This window comes from Theropithecus gelada, chromosome 6 (genome assembly GCF_003255815.1).
Source record: "Theropithecus gelada isolate Dixy chromosome 6, Tgel_1.0, whole genome shotgun sequence".
Lineage (NCBI taxonomy): Eukaryota > Metazoa > Chordata > Mammalia > Primates > Cercopithecidae > Theropithecus > Theropithecus gelada.
In genome coordinates this window covers 85,868,581-85,889,828 of record NC_037673.1, presented here as the reverse complement: position 1 = coordinate 85,889,828, position 21,248 = coordinate 85,868,581, and the positions used below count along the sequence as shown (strand labels likewise).

General features: G+C 34.2%; 1 protein-coding gene across 4 annotated transcripts; it reads left to right on the top strand.

Moving 5' to 3' along the window:
- Nucleotides 1-3,836: 3,836 nt before the first annotated feature.
- On the top strand, nt 3,837-20,545 carry CETN3 (centrin 3). Of its 4 annotated transcripts, none has more exons than XM_025389079.1 (6): nt 3,837-3,979; nt 6,084-6,219; nt 8,134-8,248; nt 14,038-14,115; nt 17,314-17,385; nt 19,764-20,545. In XM_025389079.1, exons 1-6 carry the CDS (start codon nt 3,963-3,965, stop codon nt 19,805-19,807), a joined length of 462 nt encoding a protein of 153 aa, XP_025244864.1. In that variant the 5' UTR covers nt 3,837-3,962; the 3' UTR covers nt 19,808-20,545. The 4 variants fall into 4 exon arrangements, with proteins under 4 accessions (XP_025244864.1, XP_025244860.1, XP_025244861.1 ...); XM_025389075.1 differs by having other exon boundaries at nt 14,038-14,229; XM_025389076.1 differs by lacking the exon at nt 17,314-17,385 and having other exon boundaries at nt 14,038-14,229; nt 19,764-20,165.
- Nucleotides 20,546-21,248: the final 703 nt, after the last annotated feature.

The following is a 21,248-nucleotide window of genomic DNA, read 5'->3' as shown; positions in this document are numbered from 1 at the left end:
TCCTTTTTCAGAGTATTTTGTTCTCTAATATTTTCTTGAGTACTTCTTAGGAAGCTTATTATTATTAATTTCTTATTATTTTATTTTGGTTCCTTAGCTGACTCGGAGTCTTCCTGAAATAGTTTTTAGTTTCATCTTTCATGTTGTTGATTTTCACATCTCTGATGGTTTTTCATTCTTCATTCATTTTAAAGACTTGGGCCAGGTGCAGTGGCTCACACTTGTAATCCCAGCACTTCAGGAGGCCAAGACGCAAGGTGGGAGGCTGCTTGAGCCCAGGAGGTTGAGTGAGGTTGCAGTGAGCTATGATCTATGCCCATGTCACTGCACTACAGCCTGGGCAACAGAGAGAACCCCTGTCTCTAAAAAAGGAAAAAAAAAAAGAGTGGAGTTCTAGATAGAGGTAGAGACAAAATACTGGGGAGAGGAATCTGGAGGAATGGAAGTACAGTGGTTTCCTAAAGAGGTTTTAAATTGACATTTTGTATTTAGCCCCCTTCTCATTTCACCTTCTACTGTACAAGAGAACTCCATTCCTGGAGTCTCTCTGGGACTTTGCCAGGCAGATCAACTCTCTGTGAAACATCAGTCACCTCCGGAAAAATTATGGGATGCCACTTCTGTGATCTGTTTCATTCGTCAACAAGTTTCCACATTTCTTTTGATCTTTCCAATAATTTTTGAAATACCTAGTCTGCTGATGGCTCCTCTCCAGGTCACTTCAGCTTAACAAATTTATTGGCTAGGCATGGGAACTAATTCCTGTAATCTCAACACTCTGGGAGCCTGAGGCTGGAGGATCACTTGAGACCAGGAGTTCTAGACCAACCTGGGCAACATAGCAACATAGTGTAAAATTAAAAAAAAATTAGCTGAGCATGATGGCATGCTTCTGTAGTCCTAACTTTTCAGGAGGCTGAGGCGGGAGGATCCTTTAAGCCCAGTTCGAGGTTACAGTGAGCTATGCCACTGTACACCAGCGTGGGTGATAGAGGAACTCTTGCTTTATTATGGCTTTAGGAGGCAGACTAAACACTCATGTCACTACCTTCTCAAAGCAGAAATTTTTATTTACATTTGCTGTCTCTGGAATTTCTGGTCTGATTACCATTGTACCAAATACATTTTACTGTCCCATAGAGGAATTTTTGTATTATTATTCTTTTTCACAGTTTAGTAAGCTATTTTTATGCAACTGTTGTTGGATCTTTGGAATAATTTTGTTCAAGAAAAATGAGAATTTTGATTGCATCAAATTTAGATTTAAATGCGTGTAATCACCTGTCTTATCTTTAGAAATAGATGATCCGACCCCAAATTTCAGCAGAGCAGTTTTCCATCTAGAGATTTGTCTGACTCCTGTGAAGCAAGAAGTGGTTGTCACTAGTTCTCACTAAATATAATAAAAGTGATCCGTGTAAATTCCCTGTCACTCTTAAAAGGATACCCTATTGAAAACATGTTAAAATCTGTTTGCCCAAATTATTTGCTTATAAAACTCACTCTGAGACCAAAAGCATCTCACAAAATTCTAGTGTTTCAGGAATGAGGTTTGAGAAACACTGGTGTTTAAGTATTTTGCCGATCATATTTTAAAAAGTATTTTCTAAACCCACTTTATATCCTAATAGAAAAAGTGTTGCCTATTATTCAGTGCCCTTTTGACACTGAGATGATTTCCTTAACACTATATTTAACACAGATTTATATTTTGAATTATCTTTGCACTTAACAAAAACAACAAAAAACTCAATTTGGTTATAGAGAAATGCTCCTTTAAGACAGTATCAAACTGATTTTGCTAACATCTAGGAATTTTGCATTTAAGTTCACAAATGAACATCAAATATGAGTCAGGCACTGGGGATACAATGGTGAGCAACATGTATAGCCTTCATCATCACTAAGCTTACACTGAGTGACTTTAAATGTTCTTTTAGGATGTTAAAGATTATGGCAGCTTCAAAAATTAAGCTAAGAAGCTCTCCATCATTTTCTATTACTTGAGTTTAAAGCACAAGATTTAGCTCTTATGATTTTTACCCATAAATCTGAGTGGGCTGGAGGCTTTTTATTTGAGGGTACAGAAATTTGGCATCTTTTTTTCAGTCCTGTCTGTAGTTATTGACTTAATTCAGTTTTCCATCTTTTTTGAGTTATGTTTTCCTTGAAAAGTGACTATTTCATTTTCTATTAATATTTATTGGCAGTATAAAATTGTATAAAATATTTTAATAATTTTTAAATCTCCCTTTTGTTAAATTACTAACCTTACTAGTGGCACTATTCCTTTTCTTGTTACATTTCCTGTCTTTGAATTTCACTGGTATTGCCAAAACGCAGCTTTATACCAGACTGTAAGCACTTTATCAATTTGACCAGTTTCCTTTTAAAACGTTGTTCTCAAACTTTACTAATTTCCTCTTCCTAATTTCAATTATACGATTTTGTTCTTCATTTCTAACATCTTCAAATAAATGCCTGGTCTATTTTTATTCTTTCTTATTTAAAATAATATTCTCCTATAGTTTGGTCTGTGTCTTAAAATGTTAACATATAGTTTTTTTCAATATCACTATGTTCTAGTAATTACAATTTCTCTTTCCTTTTAGACTCAAAGGTGATTTAATTTAAAATACGAACAAAATAAAAGTTCCGCTTTTGTTTTTTAGGGGTGCTATCCCTTAGCTAATTTTTAGCTTGTTCTATCATACTATCTTTACTTGTGCAAATTTAGCCCATCCTTGTAGGTCTAACGTTTATGCCAACTCTTTAGGAAGCCTATCTTGTGCTCTCTCCCTTCTTTAAAATTTTATATACATCCCTTAAACATTCTCCGCCTTCAACTCCCATTCTCAGGCTATTTTATTCCCGTTTATGAGATTTGCTGTTTAGCTCAGTATTTTGTGGGTTTTCAAAAGATTCCACTCAATTTACCGAGCACCTATGCACCAGACATTTTATTAGGTACAAGGAAAAGCGTTAAATAGATATACTCATGGCCTTCAAGAAACTGAACCTGGTAAGGGAGACGAATAAGTAGACATCCAAGTGAGCTTTAGGAGACTTGGTTTGGTAGTGAATACAGTCTCACGTGTATTAACAATTTACAGCACCGTAAAATAAGAGACAGAAGCCAACAAATCCGTTTCAAACAGTTCAAAGGAGGAAAAGGAGAGGGAAGGGCGGTTTAGATACAGCTTCACCATAAATAGCCTGATAATCTAACCCTGTGATAATCCAAGTATAGTCACATCACCTGCCTCAGAATCACTTGGAAGGCTTGTGAGGAATACAAACGCAGATTCATACCTACTGAAATTAGAATGGAGAAAGGGGCATTTACGTCTGCATTTTAAACACATTCCCCAGGTACTGAGGCCATCCAAAGTTTTAGAACAGAGCAGAGCCACGCTTGGCAGACCTTGTTCCTCAACTACCGCCTCCTTCTAGCCGGAGGGTGGCCTGCAGCATGTCCCTTCCCTTCCCACCGTCCAAGTTATCTATCCAGTTTTCGAACGTCGGCCCACAGACCGCAGGACAATACGCGAGAGACGAGGAGCTCCCACTACGCAAACCACCACACAGGGATCGGAGGCCGGACCCGCAAAGGATTCGGGGGAAAAGGCATCAGGCCAATCCGAAGGGCGAGAGCGGCCCTAGGAATGGAGGGGCCGGGTGGGTGGCGGGGGGGGGGTGGGGCGAGGAGAGCGAGGTTTTTTTTTTTTTTTCTTGATTGACGTAAAGCGTACCCAATGAAAATAAAATTGGTAAAGCTTCCGCCATAATGGGCAGAACCATAGCGACATTTCAACCAATCCAGCTCAAAAGTGTCTATGTTGTGGGAGGTCCCTGAGGCCGCTGAGGTCGTTCGTGTCTGTTGAACGGTTGTGGGAGTCTTGCTGCTTTGGGTAGGGGGTTAAAATCGTTTCTTGAGAGGAACGACTCTGTCCGAAGAGATAATGAGTTTAGCTCTGAGGTCGGTAATAAGGAGGCGGCAGTGCTCTCCACACCCCGGAGCGGGACCCAGGGAGGGTGTGTGTGGAAGGGAGGCCGTTTGGGGCCGTGGCGAGGCAGGGGATGCTGTTTGGGATGCGGGAAAGGAGCCTAGGGCAGCCTCTCTGGATCACTCACCCTCTGGGCTCCGGTGCCCTGCAGGGAACGAGACTTCCAGTGCATTTCTACTAGGGAGGTTATTTCTGTCAGCGCGTAGGGCTTTGGACTACCAAAAAAATGGGCTTAGTTGCGAGCGAGGAGGAGGGAATGAAATATCGCGAGGCTTCTACTCTGTTGCTCTGAGAGATCAGGCCGCGGAACATCCCTTCATTCAATTCGTATGCCTGGCCAGGGCCCCACCTCGGCTGCTCTGCTGCTGATGCAATCATCCACCTATAAATTTTGGAAATAACAAAAAACTCTTTGCTATTCTCCCAAGTTCCTGCTTTACGGTGTAATTAGAAACCCATTTTAGTGACTAATTGGCAAACTGTCTCTTGGATTTCCTGTTTCTTTCATTTCTTTACCTTTCAGTTCTAACCTCTAACCCTCTGTCTGTTGCCCGCTCCCCCTACGTAGACGTTGTACCGTAAAACTATACATATACTTAGGACACTCTAAAAATGTTCCATGATCTGCTAAGGGATAATCATGGTACCCTTGGATGGGGTCGGGGTGGGTCGGTTCTGGACTTGGCCTCTAAAAGTCTCAGGAAGGAAAAGACTGACCCCAGGAATACCCAAGTTTGTGTCAAGTCAGGTCTCATGAAAGGAAGATCTTCCTCAGCTTTGTCATACTGCATCTACTGGTCACTTCCTAGCTTTTTTTTTTTTTTTTTTTTTTTTTTTTTTTTTTGAGACCAAAAAAACTTTTAAAATATTCTTATATATTTTTTTTTTAAAAAAACCACGCTGTTGATTTTTTATTTTTTACTNATTACTTTAAAGCCAGAAATGTTTTCCTTAAGAGCTGCCCATCTAAATGTGCTCCAAGTTTTCCAATGGAGCCGCAACACTGGTGTAAGAACAAGTTTTGAAACACACAATCTGGTAACACATTAACATGTCAAAACCAGTTGACTGCATCTGGCCTTCTTTTTTTTTTTTTTTTTTTTTTTTTTTTTTTTGTAGCGTTCAGAGACCAAAACGACTTTCAAATGCAGCTAGATACGTATTTTAAATACAGTCAACTGGTTTTGACATGTTAATGTGTTACCAGATTGTGTGTTTCAAAACTTGTTCTTATACCAGTGTTGCGGCTCCATTGGAAAACTTGGAGCACATTTAGATGGGCAGCTCTTAAGGAAAACATTTCTGGCTTTAAAGTAATTTTTGCTTTTTTCTTTAAGCGTTTCCAGAGTTTATGAGAAGTTTAACCTCCAGTTTACATCTTAAGTGAGACAAGACTTATGAAGCACAAATATTGTATACTTTTTTGACATCTAATATTTGTCATATGTTTAGACTCATTAATATTTTGGGTGATTTGTTAATATCAGTGGAGGAAATGACACATAAATTGCCAAACTGTTAGAAACGTGTGATCTAAAAACATTTTGAACCAACAGTCCCAAAATATAAGTTAATTCAGTTGTATTTTTTGTAGTAATTTTATGAACTTAATTATCAGAACTATCAAAAGTAAACCGATATATGGTGATTGTCAGTTATGAATTTTGGTTTCATTTGGAGATTTTTTGGTTTCTTTAACATTCTTGTAGAATAATGTGAGTGTTTTTGTTTTTTTTTGGTTGGAGTTGGAGTTTTAGACATAAAAGTAATGTTGCTTATTCACAGTTCTTGAATAAATAAAAAGCTAGGGAAAGTGGGAATAAATAAAAAGCTGGGAAAAGGAAAAGTTTGGTCCTCATTTCTTTTAATAATCTGTAACACTCTTTAGTTTTGGGAAGTTCATATTTATAGCAATTTAGACTATGGAATAAACAGGGCATTGACTCATAAAGGGAAAGTTCCCCTGTCTTTCTCCAAAGTACTTTCTTTTTTGAAATTTAGAAAATAATTATTGGCTAATTTCTGTTAGTAAAGAGAATTAAAGTGGACTAAGGGCTTTTTCTTTCCATTTCATAGAAGTGAGCTTGTAGTAGACAAAACAAAGAGGAAAAAAAGAAGAGAACTGTCTGAGGAACAGAAACAAGAAATTAAAGATGCTTTTGAACTATTTGATACAGACAAAGATGAAGCAATAGATTATCATGAATTAAAGGTAATGGTATGCTTTAAAATACTTGTTTCTGTGTTGAAATGATTTGCATTTTGACAGTTGCTTTACATTACATTTCTAAGTAATTATTTTAACTAAATTGGTTTTGGAACTATGAAGGCATTTTAAGCATTCATAGTTAGATTCTATAATAATACTGAATAGAACTCCTAACACAGTTTTTAGAAAATCTTTTTCACGTGATAAAACGAATAGCATTTTAAATGTAACAATACATTCCTAGGGAAGGTGCTTATTTTTCACTGACATAATTAAAGGATTTCAAACTGGAATTTAAACTATTCTTACCATATTCTTTTCACTGTTTTTTTGTTTTTGTTTTTGCTTCTTGGTGACTCATACTGTTTTCAGACTGTGGGATTGTTGTCTTTTAATCTTATAATTTGTATTTGTTAGTAACATAGTCTCAATCCACTTTCTGTGGTACAAACAACTTCAGTGCTGTTTGATGTTGACACATGCTAATAGGTAAAAATGTCAACTTTAAGACCTAGAATGTCAAGGTGTAGAGAGGGATTTGTAAATTATTATTTGTCAGGATATAAGGAGAGATTTGGGTTTAGGGTAGAATGGGACTTACTTTCAGCACAGTGGGAAAGATAGTATTTTGAGATTTTTAATAGCCTTAATGGATAGGTGAATGTAAGTGTTTATTTGATAGTTTTAATTTTTGTAATTTCTTAAGGGATTTTTAAGCATTAGAATTCCAAGTAGGGATACGAACTATGCAGTGACAGTATAGAATGTATAAAAACAATTAATACACCTGTAAGTCTAGCTTTCTCAATCTTGCAGTCCTCTTTAGCTCTCTTTTCCCACTGTTTTTGTTTTTGTTTTTTGTTTTTGGTTACCCAGATTTGATCAATTCTTCCTTTATAGTGTCTCTTCCATTAGTAACCATTGACTGTCTTGGTTTCAGACCTTATTTCATACCTGGAGCTTCCTAAATGGTTTGTCTACTTGTAGTTCACCTTGTGCACTACCACTGAATTTAGATAGTTTAAAAAATCTTTCACCATTGCTTATAAATTGTTCGTTGCTCATAAGCCTTTACTATTAATAACTCCTCATTATATACTACTTAAAGTTCAGATACCTTTGCTTTCTACTGAATGTTCTCTACACTTTTGCCACCAACTACTTTTTTCATTTGCTAACTGCTTTCTTCCTCCCAAACTCTTCTAATTCACGTGGAATTCACCTTCTAATTCAGGTGAGCAGTTTATCTCACCTGAACTCTTCTAATTCAGGTGAGGTAAACTGCTCTGTTCGTTGTCCTTGAAACCTATTGTTCATTTCAGTGTTTCTTTTAATACTAGTCATCCTTCCCAAATGCCCTACTGCTCCTCTTCATCTGTTCTTCAAGGAACAACTTGAATCTTTCCAAATAAGACTTATCTAGTCAGTAACATGTTTCCTTCCTTGTTACTAGTAACAAAGTCTCTTTTTTCTCTAAACTCAGGATTCTTCGCCCTATTATTAACCTAATAACTGATCATGGAGATACTGATGATAATTCTTATTTTAATGTTTTATCTCTTCTATCATATAACTTTAATATTTATGCTATGCCTTTTTCTCATTTTGGTTGTTAATCCCGTGATAACAAATAACAGTCAAATTATCTGTGCAGTAAGTTAGTGCATTTTATATAGTAAACACTTGTTGGTTACTTTGTCATATAAAAATGCAATTTATAAATGAAAAAACTTATACATACTTAATTTCAGTAGTGAAGAACAATTACACTGTCACTGCTATTTTAAAGAGGTAAAACATGCAAAAAAGTTATATTTTACTAATGTGTTTTTATCTCTTAAGATGTAAAAACTTAATAATTAGAAATTCTTTTGTAAAGATTGCTTTATAATTTGCTTTTCCCTTTTAATCCAAAAGGTGGCAATGAGAGCCTTGGGGTTTGATGTAAAAAAAGCTGATGTACTGAAGATTCTTAAAGATTATGACAGAGAAGCCACAGGGAAAATCACCTTTGAAGATTTTAATGAAGTTGGTGTGTATTTTAATAGTCTTTGTAATCAGCAGCTGTTAGGAAATTGTCTGATTAATACGACTTTTTAAATTTTAAATTCTCTAGGTTATGGAATTTTCTTATAGAACACTGGTGTATAATGTGACTCTTACTCAGTTTTGTTTGGGTTTTTTTACTTTTTTCATTTTCAAAGAAAAAATATGGCTTTGCTCTGAGATTTATAGTTTTGTCTTCTGTTCTGTTGTGAAGATTCTAACCAAGGAACTACTGTGTAGCTTTTTATGGAAAGATGCTTTTCCAAGTTATTTGTATTTATATTATGTGATAAAACTTGAAGGGTGATCAAAAAATTATTTTTGCTCAGTAAAACAGAAAATTTGATATCCTGCTGTTTGGAAAATGTTTCCCAAGACCTTTCTGGTATGTGATTTTTGCTGGCTAAGTGGGAGAAGAGGGAACTGATAGTAGTTGGTATCTTTGGCCGTAGATGAAATGCATGACTTCAGGTTGACAAAGTTTATGAGAGGCTACATCCTCTGGATGACCTTGATCTTAGTGGATAAAGTCATCTGTTTAGAGGGTAGTAGTAAAGGAGGCAGTGGGCATACTGGAAGCAGGAGAAAACATCCTGGTACCACCAACTGAAGATAATGTGTCATAGGCTTAATATGGCTAAATTTTTGTGTAGTTGATTTTAGTGAATTATTTATAGCATACATAGAGCAGGCTTTTTCAAAATAGAAGAGTCTGGAAGGCAAGGGCGTTACTATTGTCTAGGATATTACCTACAAAATATATAAATATTCAGGTTTATTTCTATTTTTTCCCCCTAAACCAATGGGTCACGATATAAGCACATCATATAAGTATTTTAAGATATTTGGAAACAAATTCTGTTATATACACAAACCCCTTCTTTTAAATATTCATCAAGAAGCAATATGGGAAGCAAAAAGAAATGGCAATTAGTATACGCAGAGAAAATTCAGATTCATGTCATTAGTCAGTTTTTTGAATCCAAACGCTCAAGTCAAAAGCAGTTGAGATGGAAAATAAATGATAAACCTAAGAGAAAAAAAATACAGCACAGAAGATACTCAACTTACGAACTAATATATGACTGTTTAGAGAGGCAACTTGTCTGTTGGGGACATTTTCCTTTTTTCCTCTAATTTGTAGAATTTTTTATTTGAGGAGAGGGAGAGAGCCACCTTTTGTTCTCCCAGAATGGACACTCTCCTAAAGTTTATGATCGTAGTATTCCTAGTTTTACCTTAGATTGTTTATTTGTAGAAACAAGATGTTAGGATACAGTGGAAATGATACTATTAGGAAGGAGCTATAATCCAGGTTATGTTTAGTACAGTATAGTGGTTTAGCACTTGGAACCAGATTCTGTTGGTTCATACCTTGGTTTTGCCACTTTATAGCTCTGGAACTTGGTCTTTTTAATACCGTGTGCCTCATTTTCAACTATAAGGTGGGGATCATTGTACTCTCTCATGAGATTCTTCTGAGGATTAAGTTAATAACATGTAAAGTACCTAGAAAAGGGCCTAGCATGTTGTAAGTGCTACTAAGCATTTGTTATTATTATTACTTTAAAAAATTGTCTTTGTTTCAGGGGCTCAAAATAATCATATATGCATCACTGGGACATAAAATAGACTCTGTCTATACTTTTTATTGACTTTTTTTCATAAAGGCTATTGTAAGCACTATATCGTCACTAATAATTTTACAAAATATTTTATTTCATCTTAAATGAATACAATTTTAAAATTGTGATTTTTTATTGGCACTTGGGACCAGAATCCCATGCCACCTCCACTTTTTCCTGACGCCCTATCTGTTCTATGTTATTAACAGAGCAGAAATACTGGGTTCCTTTAGAATAAATAGATGTGGCTAAACTTCAGCTTTGACACTCAAAGATTAACCTTTTGACAGGGTCAACACCTATCTTAGCTATCTTAAGGCTACCTATGGAGAGTACCAGGTGTAAAATAAAAATTTATTACTGTTTGGGAATCAGTCAAGAACTATGTATTTCCCCTTTTGTTGATTAGTTTTAACTAATCACTGACCACAGATTAATATGTTTTGTACTTTGGGACAAATGATTCTAAATCATATATTTGAGTCCTAGTTTTATGAACTACTCAAGGATACTGTTCCACAGATATATCTGGATGAAGTTTGGCAGTTAACTATTATAGATTCTTCCTAGTACTGGAAAAAAGCTTTAAAATATATTTAATGTAAGTTTAGAGTCAAGACATCCTGAGGCTAGTGAGTAACATAGATGTTTTAGGAATTCTGTCTTTAACACCAACATAAGTCAAACGTTTGTACACTATTTTTGACATGTACTACTTATTGCTGATTCAGATTATAATAGTGTATTATTGTCTTCATTTTGCTTATTTAACACTGAATTTTTTGGTATTAGGTACTGTACTGGGGTTGGGAAGAAGACGTAATTAAAAGTTACTACGAGGTTCTTCTTTCAGGGAGTTTACAGTGTACATATAGGTGACAACAGGCTATAGTACTATGTGGTAAATTGTAATTTTGTCTAGGACAGAAGTCAGCAATTATAGCCTTTGGACCAAATTCAGCTGCTGCTTGTACACCACCACACCCATTCTTTTATGCAGCTTTTGTGCTGCTGTGGCAGAGTGAGTAGTGAGAGACTTTATGCCCCTCTACAAAGCCTAAAGTATTTACTGTCTGGCCTTTTACAGGAAAGATTTGTTAATCCCTGATATAGAGGAATTGAAGACTTTGCAGAGGAGATTTTAAATTTAGGCCTTTGGAAACGTGAGTAGGATTTCATTCCAAGATTGCCAGGAAGAGTAGAGAAAAAGCATTCTAGGCTTAGAAAGCAGCAACAACAAAGAATGGTACTAGAAGCATAGCATGTTTGGGAAACTAGATAGTGTTCTGGGCTAGACGATAGGGAAATGGCTGGAAGTGTAGGATTGGGCCAGACTGGTAAAGTCTTGCAAAACTTAAAAGATTTTGAATTTTAGTTAGCAGAGGATCATTCACAATTTTTAAGGGAAGAGGATATGATATATTTGAGAAAGAAAACTGATGAGAGTATTATTGATGATGCATTGGAAGGAAGAGAGACTGCAGACAGAAAATACTATTTTTTATGCTGAGGATGGCAAGCGTGAAAAGAAAATACATTTAAGAATAAAAAAGAGGCTAGGCTTGGTGGCTCATGCCTGTAATCCCAGCACTTTGGGAGGTCAGAGCGGGAGGATTGCTTGCTCACAGGAGTTTGAGACCAGCCGGGGCAACAAAGTGAGATCCTGTCTCTACAAAAAATAAAAAAAAAATTAGCCAGATGTGATGGCACATGCCTGTAGTCCCAGCTGCTTTGGAGGCTGAGGTGGAAAAATTGCTTGAGCCCAGGAGTTGAGGCTGCAGTAAGCTGGGATCATGCCATTGCACTCCAGCCTGGGCAACAGAGCGAGACCTTGTTTCAAAACAATAAAAATAAAAAAAATAGTATTCTCAGTACTATAGGACCTGATTAAGTTTATGGGACTGAAAATGATTTATACTTTTCAAATATGGAATCTGGCTGTAAATGTTGCTGTTGTCTTTTGGTGGGGGTAGAGGAGGCAGCTACAGTTACTGTGGTGGTAGTGGAATGAGTTTGGAGTCCAACATGTCTCACTGGTGTGTTTGGATAGAAATTTCCAAAAGACATTGAGAAATACAGTTAAAGCTGTATTTCTAGCATTACCTACAATGATTTTTAATTTACTTTTGATGTGATGTTTTTGGATTTGCCGTATTCTTAAGTGATTTTTACACATGAAAGGTCTAAGAAAGTGTTTTGAAGAAGTACATTTCTGATAGTATGTGTAATTAAATCATTTGAAAATACAGTTACATGGACAGAAATTTGGAGTTTTGTGAAATAAATGAAACCCACCTTAACTGCCTCTATATCAGTTTACTAATATTTTCATTGAAAATAAATATATTTCTTGTAATTAAATTCTACTTTGTGGAACAAGAATAGAACATGAAGGCATGGAGGAGAATCATTATAAAGTTATATATTAGGTAATGTTTTTGCTGTCCAAAATGATGAGCATTTATAATTCCCAAGAAAAGCTGCGTTTTAAGGAAGAATATTGATAAAAGAATATATAGACACATAGCTCTGAAATAACTAACACAATTAAAGTACCAGTGGGATAAGAATTTATACATCTTGGAGCCCCATCTGTTCCCCAATCACCCTGTTGCTTCTTTAAGTACATTAATACTTTCAGCAAGCTGCTTTTTTGGTTCACCTGTCATGTAAATTATTTAATTGGTGAAGAAAATTTCTTAACACTTTTTTTCCTTGTCCTGCTTTTTTGTTGGGACTAAATTCAAAATAAGTTGAGTATGTGCCATAGAGTTAAGTGTGGTATTTTATTTTGGTGTTATGGCTGTAGATATGCCAGCTCCTTTTTGACTGAATATTTATGAGCTTTGATGATTTGCATACTTACAGTAATATACTTCAATTAGTTACTTGGCAGCCTTTTTGGATAAAATTAATGGATAAAAGGAAACTATTGAAAATATGTATAGATGATATAATAGTCATTTGAATAGGTGATTATTGAACCTAATATAGGTGAAACAGCCACAAAACAATAACTCGTTGGAGATTTTGATTGTATTTTTTTCATTCTGGGTTCTTTAAACATTCCAGTATTTTCCATCTATAAGCAGTTTTTTGTTTTTTTTTTTTTTTTTAATGATTCTGTAACCTTTAACAGGACTGAGTTATTTTTAATAGCATAGTAAAGGCCATAAATACCTTTTCTTGTAGTGGCAGATAGTGTATATAATTACTTCAGAGATATTTATTTAGATATTGTTAGAATTTTATTTAGTAACTTAATTTTTATGCCACAGATTTTTATTTTAATTTTTATTGTGGCTATTGATTGAAGACTGGTAAAATTGAAAATACTTAAGCTTATTACTATGTTGTTATATATGATTATATTTAGTGTATTAAAATACACAATTACCATTGAGGTTTGAAACTACATTTATTTTTAGTTAGTTGTCTGAGAGTGATTTATCCAAACAAAACGGGTAAGCTTTAAGGAGACCTTCTTTCCAGAGGTTTTTTTTTGGGTGGGCTTTCCTGCTATAGTCAGATTTGATCCTATTTACTACTTTCTAAATTTTGGAAAACCAAGAGGTTCTTCTAATCACGAAGGTATTAGTGGAATTTTCATCTGCTCTCTTGAGATTGTGCCTGTGTCTGCGATGGCAGTACTTTTTGTCTTTTGCAGTTTTTCTTGTTTTGAAGTTGGATTAAATTTGAGGAAGAATCAGTGTTAGTATGACATTTAGTTAGCAAGCAGCTTTTATTTAGTTAGCTCCAATTATTTTGTTGGTATGTCTCTCCACAAGTAGATGACACACTCCTTGTGTGCTTGATGTCAGTGGAGCCTAGTACAATTCTTGATTATAGTAGATCTTAAATAAATGGAATAAATGTAGTCTTTTAATTTTGCCTCTGTGTGATATAGTTTTGCTTACTTTTTTAATAAGACAAGTTGCTCATAATAAAAAGGTTAACATTCAAAATATGGATTTGGTTTTTCTAATTTCAGGTTTATCTCGGGGTTTGGGGATCTCATTTGACATTTTATTGTCAGACTAAATTTTGACAGTCACAGCTTTAATTCTCATCTAATATTTAGTTGATATCACAGATGAATGCCTTTGTGACTATGCAGGTTTATTAAAATATATATTTTTTTAAACTGTAGTGACAGACTGGATATTGGAAAGAGATCCCCATGAAGAAATACTCAAGGCATTTAAACTATTTGATGATGATGATTCAGGTAAAATAAGCTTGAGGAATTTGCGACGTGTTGCTAGAGAATTGGGTGAAAACATGAGTGATGAAGAGCTTCGAGCTATGATAGAAGAATTTGACAAAGATGGTGATGGAGAAAGTAAGTTTTAAGTGAAATGTATGTTCCAAGTATTCCTGATGCTACACATGTAATACATTTTTCTAAAAACAAATGACTTGCAAGACTTTTGTAAACTTACCGCTTCTTGTAATGGGCCTTCTGTCTAAATAATTCACATATTCAGTTTAGAATGAAGCAGATCTCTAAAACCAATTACACTTCAAGAAGGTACCTCACTTTTCTCTGAAGGTGAAACATCACCAGAATTTCAGCCTTTCAATAAAATTTCAGTCTTTAATGGCTTCTCCCTCAACCTACATGCTAAGTTCTAAGTTCTATTGATTTTCCCCTTCAAATGTTTTGAATCTGTTTTTATCTTTGGCCACTGTGGCTGTCCTAGTTCAGGCCCTAATTTCTAATTAGGAATGTTATAATGGCCTCATTTATTCTTACCTTGGCTGCCTACTGGGTGCAGTGTCCTGTGTGTTGACTGGTGCTACACAATGAAAAAGGCAGATGTGGTTCCTGCTTTCACTTTGCAGTCTCTTGTAGTGTCCTGATTGCCCTTTAGGCATATAAAAGTCTCTAATCTCTTCTTCAGTCTCTTGGTCTCATTCTTTTCCTAAAATATACATTTGATAATGCCATTTCCTTGTTCAAACACTTGGAACGATTCTTCAGTGCCTACAGAGTAAACTTCAAAGCCTTCTATCATCTGTCCCACCGTGAGTAATTTTATTTCCCAGTGTATTCTTCCACTTTTCTTCTTTAACCCTCACCTCCTATATGTACACATTTTGTCAAAATACTCTATCCTGAAAACACATTTTTATGCTATTCATTTCATCATGCTGTTTCTTAAGAATGCTCTAACTGTTAATTTCTGCCTGCTGAAATGTGATTCATTCTCTCAGGTACGTATTAAACACCATCTTTTTCTCAAAAGCTTCCCATAACACTCTGTGTATGAATCATGAGACTTCCATTGAAGGCCTATAGCATTTAGAGAAACAGATTGTTTTGATACTTTCATACACTTAATATGGAATCTTTTGTCTGGAAACTTAAGTTTTGTTGAGATAAAAACCACTTTATTTGTATGTTAAACTGCTAAAGATTAGACCTTGCTGTTTTTTTGTGAACTTTAGTATTCTTCTGTCTTTGTGACTTTTTCATGCTTTTCGGTATCTAAGAGCAATGAAATTTTAAAAATATTGGGTATATAAAATAATAAACATGGCGAATGTGAAGTTAAAGGTAAATAAGATGTACTACAAGATAGACATAAAGCTGTAATAATGATACAGAAAGAGTCACTTCCCCCCCGCCCACAACATATATAAAATAAAACACAGCACATCTTTTTGAAAAAATGAAAGGAACGTTTTGAAAAGCCAGAATGGATCATCTTTTAAATAATGATGATGTTTGTTAACATTTATTTAGCAGTTACTGTATTGGATATTAGCATGAATTATGTCACTTAATTTCCATAATAACTTGTAAAGTAGATACAATATTATACCTATACATGCGTGTAATAGATGTATATATATATAGATGAGGAAACTAAAGCTTTGAGAGATTAATAGTCTGTCCCAGGTTATCACAAAGCTAATACTGTACATGGTAGAGTCAGAACTCAAAATCAGATCTCCATAATGGCAAAGAATGTGCTTTTAAATATAATATTGTATTGCCTCTTGGGCTATGAAGTAAAATATTAACTAGACTTCTATGTTTATGGAGTTTTAAAAATTACATACTATTATAGGAAGCAGTGTATTAGCAACATACTCAGTTGGAACTTTGAATTCTAAGATTTGCTTTTCCCCTTCAAAGCCAGATGGTCTCTAAGGTACTTAATCTACTTAGTTCTCTAAAATTCCTATTGTTAGCAACTTATAATAAGATTTGCTTTATGAAATGGTTGATTTATGAAAAATTTTGTTAAGGCAATATAAAAGGAAACAAAGTGTCATATTTTCTTGATTCAATAAATGTTTTACCAAATGCTTATTTTAAGCTAGGCATTGTGGTAGATTTATTAGATATAGGAACTTGATTTAAGATATTAATAGAGAAGGTTATAAAACCAAATGTACAGAGGTATAGAAGATTGTTTTTTAACTGCCTACAAGACTCTCTGATAGTAAAGTAGCTAGTTTAATTTCCTGAGCCACTTTCTAATTTGTACTTTTTGGGGTTTAAGTACTATGTTTTTAGGTATGAATCATGGAATTCAGTTGTCCCTTGATAAGCACAGGAGATTGGTTCCAAGTCGCTTAAGGATGACAAAATCTATGGTGCTCAAGTCCCTTGTATAAAATGGCATAGTATTTGCATATAACTTTCACATATCCTCCTGTATACCTTAAATCATCTCTAGATTACTTATAATACCCAATACAATGTAAATGCTATGTAAATAGTTATACTTTATTTTATTTGTATTTTTTTTTTTTTTGAGACGGAGTCTCGCTCTGTCGCCCAAGCTGGAGTGCAGTGGCCGGATCTCAGCTCACTGCAAGCTCCGCCGCCCGAGTTTACGCCATTCTCCTGCCTCAGCCTCCCGAGTAGCTGGGACTACAGGCGCCTGCCACCTCGCCCGGCTAGTTTTTTGTATTTTTTAGTAGAGACGGGGTTTCACCGTGTTAGCCAGGATGGTCTTGATCTCCTGACCTCGTGATCCGCCCGTCTCGGCCTCCCAAAGTGCTGGGATTACAGGCTTGAGCCACCGCGCCTGGCCTATTTGTATTTTTTTATTGTATTATTTTCCCAAATATTTTTCATTGCAGTTGGTTTAATCTGCAGATGTGAGGAACTTGTGGTTACAGAAGACTGAATGTAGTTTTAAATACGTTTGAAATGCTATTATAATTTAAAGTTTTTATGTATAAACAATATAAAAATTAAGTGTTTTGTGGTTTTCAAACTTCTATATAAAGCTTAAAATGTGCAGTTTGAGTATTGAAATTTTACAGATCAAGAAAAAGTTCTAGATCTTTAAGTAACAAGTACTTTTTGGATTTTGAATATTTTAATCATGGCTGTATTACACTGTTAAAATGATTTGTAATCAAATCATTCTAAGACTGTTTTATATTTTTTCTCTTAATACAGTTCTTAAGAACATACTCTTGCTTCCTATTTGGTCTAGATGTCTCAGTCTAAATCGGGGGTTCTTCAGTGAAGGTGCACACTGGCTGAATGGATTAATAATTTTATATATTTGAGCTTTATTTATTGGAAACAGAGAGAGATCATAGCTTTCCTAAGATATGCAGACATGGCTATTTAACTGCAAAGGTTAAAGATCACTACTTCAATTTGTAAGATTCTTGAAAGTAGTTTGAGAGTATTATAGATTTTGTATTACGTTCTTACTATGTCTGTCATAGTGTTTTATAGATGTTAAACACTGATTGCATGGATTCGTAGTTCCCTGTCAGCTTCTGGAGGGTGCATTTTTCCTAACTCGTAGCTTATTTCTGTGAGGCATACACTATTCTCTTTCTTGACTGTATTTCTGATGGTATTCTCCCACCCCAGCTCCCTTTCTACATCCTTTCCAAATTCTGTATTTTTATTTTAGAGCCCAAGTAATGACTTACCTTTACCTGAATTTTTCTCATTAGTAATAATTTTTACCATTGTAAAGGATTTTTTTCAACACTGATTTAGTCTTTATTTTAATAATAAATAGTATTTTGTGTTATAAAACATTTGTTCTGTTTCAAGTATAAAAACTGACTAACATAGTTATCGAAACTGGTTTTCTATGTGGTTTCTAGAACCAGTGCAGTATATATTCTTTCCATTCCCTGTGACCATGTTTTATCTCCTCAACATTTTTTAATTGGCTAATTTTTTCTAACTATTCATTATGAATATTCTCAAACGTAGAGAAAAATTGTCAGACTACTACAGTGAACACCATTGTACCTTCTGCCTAGATTCAATAATTAGTATTTTACCGCATTTGCTTTATCTGTCGTGTGTATGTTTTTTTCTCAATCATTTGAAAATAAATTTCATATATTAAGAACTCAATCCTTTAGGCCAGGCACCATGACCCATGCCTGTAATCCCAGCACCTTGGGAGGCCGAGGCAGGTGGATTGCTTGAGCCCAGGAGTTCAAGACCAGCCTTGGCAACATGGTGAAACCTCGTCTCTACCAAAAACACAAAAGTTAGCCAGTCTTATAAATAAATAAATTAATTAATTAATTAAATTTTAATAATAAAACAGAAAAAAGCTTGATCCTTTAATATTTTAGCATATCCATCTACTAAGAACAAGGATATATCTTTCATAAAGTTATGATACCAATGTTACACTTCAGAAAGTTAACAATAATTTTATAATATCATATAGTATCTTTCTTATTTCAGTTTTAATGTGTACCAGAATAGGAAGCCTGGTGTCTGTTTTGATATATTACACAACACTTATTGTGGTGTTAGCATTCACTAGCCACTTAAAAATGTTTGATTCAATGGAGTATTTTCATATAATACCTTCTATGGTAAATAAGAGTTAAACAATCTAAAACATCATCTCATAGTTCAGTGTTTTGAGATGAAGGAAATGAGATGCAGAACTGTTCTGTGCAGAGCTATGACTAGAAACCAGGTCTTAATGTCTCTGTAGTTTTCTTTTGGCATTATCGAAATTATCATTCATAACTTGTGTCTTGCTTAGGTATGTATTAAGTCTTAGGGCTAAATGCTAAATACTTAGAAGTATCTTCTGAACATTTTTCTTAATTGATATGTGTGCATATATTGGGTTTTCAAAATTATATTCAATAAGATTATCTGATTTCTTATTTCTAGGTTGCTGTCTTAAACATTATGTTTTATAAATTGGAGATTCTTACTATATTTATAATTTTGGCAAACTAAATATTAGTCCTTATCCATGATTATTTTCTGCATTTACATCTATATAGTTGCTGGATTACCTTGGCGATTAAGATTAAATCTGTAATCTTTTCAAATTGCCATTTTTATTGATACTTTTGAGGTATGGTGACCTGGTTTTAATTATTCTTTAACATAGGCTTTTAAGCATATAAAAGTTCAAAAAATAATAATTTCTTATTTTTATAATTTTAATATATTTTCATTCTTTAGAAATCTAATTTACATGCATGATATGTTCAAGCTTACTTGTAAAGGAAGGATTTGCTAAATGAACTAGTAGAATAAAGATTATAAAGAAGATTGTTTAAAGAACTTTGAAATGTCAAGCATTTAAAATGTTTTAGCAAGTATATACAAATATGACTGTGATTGACTTTTTTGGTAACATTATCTTTTCCCCAGTTAATATTATAGAATGCTAATTTATAATGTTTATCACATTATATGTACTTTTGCATTCAAGAAGTTACATTTAATAAACATGTTCCACTGCCTAACGAAGTAAAAGCAAAAAGCCATGTCTTGATGTAACAATTTTGCATAATGTAAAATTTTTTAAATATTTAGTGTAAAATGGTAGTCCTGGACTCTGAAAAAATAAAATGTTTATATTTCTGACTGTTTCATTTTCTTTCTTACCACAGTAAACCAAGAGGAGTTCATTGCTATTATGACTGGTGACATTTAAAGAATTACAAGGATAAACACTAAGAATGTTGCAGTTATCATCTTATATTCTATTTTTGTGCCTGGAGCCATTTGAAAAAAACCAGCTTAGTTCTTTTATCCAAAAGGACCAAAAATAAGCATCTTATGTATTTGTATTTTACTACTGTTAAGTTTCTTTGTATGAAGTATGTTGTTAGTACTCAGATAGTTTAGCTTTGTATTTATAATAGAGCTTTTATATAAAGTTTTTAAAAATTGAATATGTGATATGTGTTCTTTGAAGATTTTTTAATTTAACATTAATAGTCACTTTTATTTTGGTGCACACGTTTTCCAGACTTTCATTAATAAAATACTTATTTTATTAGTATTTTAAAGTTTGGTAAATTTGTTTTTATTCCTAGTATCTGTTAACCCTCAAGAGTGTATTTCTTAAATCTCCTCTTTATAATTTTACTAGTTTCTGAAACAAAAATTGAAATACAAATAGCAATAGAATGGCACATTTTTCCTTTACCTAACATTTCATCAATTTTGACAGTCTATATTTTAATACAAGGTGACTCAATATAAGCCTAATTCCTTTTTTAAGAGTCCTGTCTTTGAGTTTAGAGGGAATAAGTATTGTCTAGATAGACCCATTTATCCTTGTGTATTATGTTTCTTAACTCTTTTGGTATCAATGTAAGTATGAAAGTTAATTTTTTTCTGAATATTTCCTCAAATGAATTGAATGAATACAATTTGAATTCTCTAACTTCTTGACTAAGTGAGAGATTTAAATTTTGGAATTTTGATTTGTTAAGATAATTATCATTCAATTAAATGTCACAGTGGTGAAAATAGAAAGCTGTAAGCCACAGAAATAATTTAAGTCTATGTTTAACCTATATAAAGGAACAGTCTGTGATTCACCAGGAAATAGTAGAGACAGACTTTCCAAGCATTGGTGGGCTCTTCTGCCTTGTAGAAGTGTATGTTAGGGGGAAACAAGTGGTTATGGAGATGGATCATAGGAAAAATAGTACCTATATGGATCCTTCACTCATAATCTAGTACTTGGTGTTATGGGCTGTCCCAGGAAGGGAATTGAGTTGTCTATTTCAGCAATCTTTCTTTAGAATTCTTGTTTTAAATTTTAAGTTTAAAGTACAGTATAATTTGAGGCACTTTAAATGTGAGCCTTTTAAGAGTATTACATTAAGGGCTGTCCACTAGAAATTTAACACAAAATCAGTAGGGAACACTACAGCAGTAGTGACATTTCAAACAGTTATCTAGAAAGCAAGTATATATTAGGTCATTCTTGTATTGCTATGAAGAAATACCCAAGACTGTGTATTTTATAAAGAAAAGTGACTTAATTGGCTTACGGTTCTGCAGGCTTTACAGGAAGCATGGTGCTAGCATCTGCTTCTGGGGAGGCCTCAGGAAGCTTACAATCATGGTAGAGGCAAAGG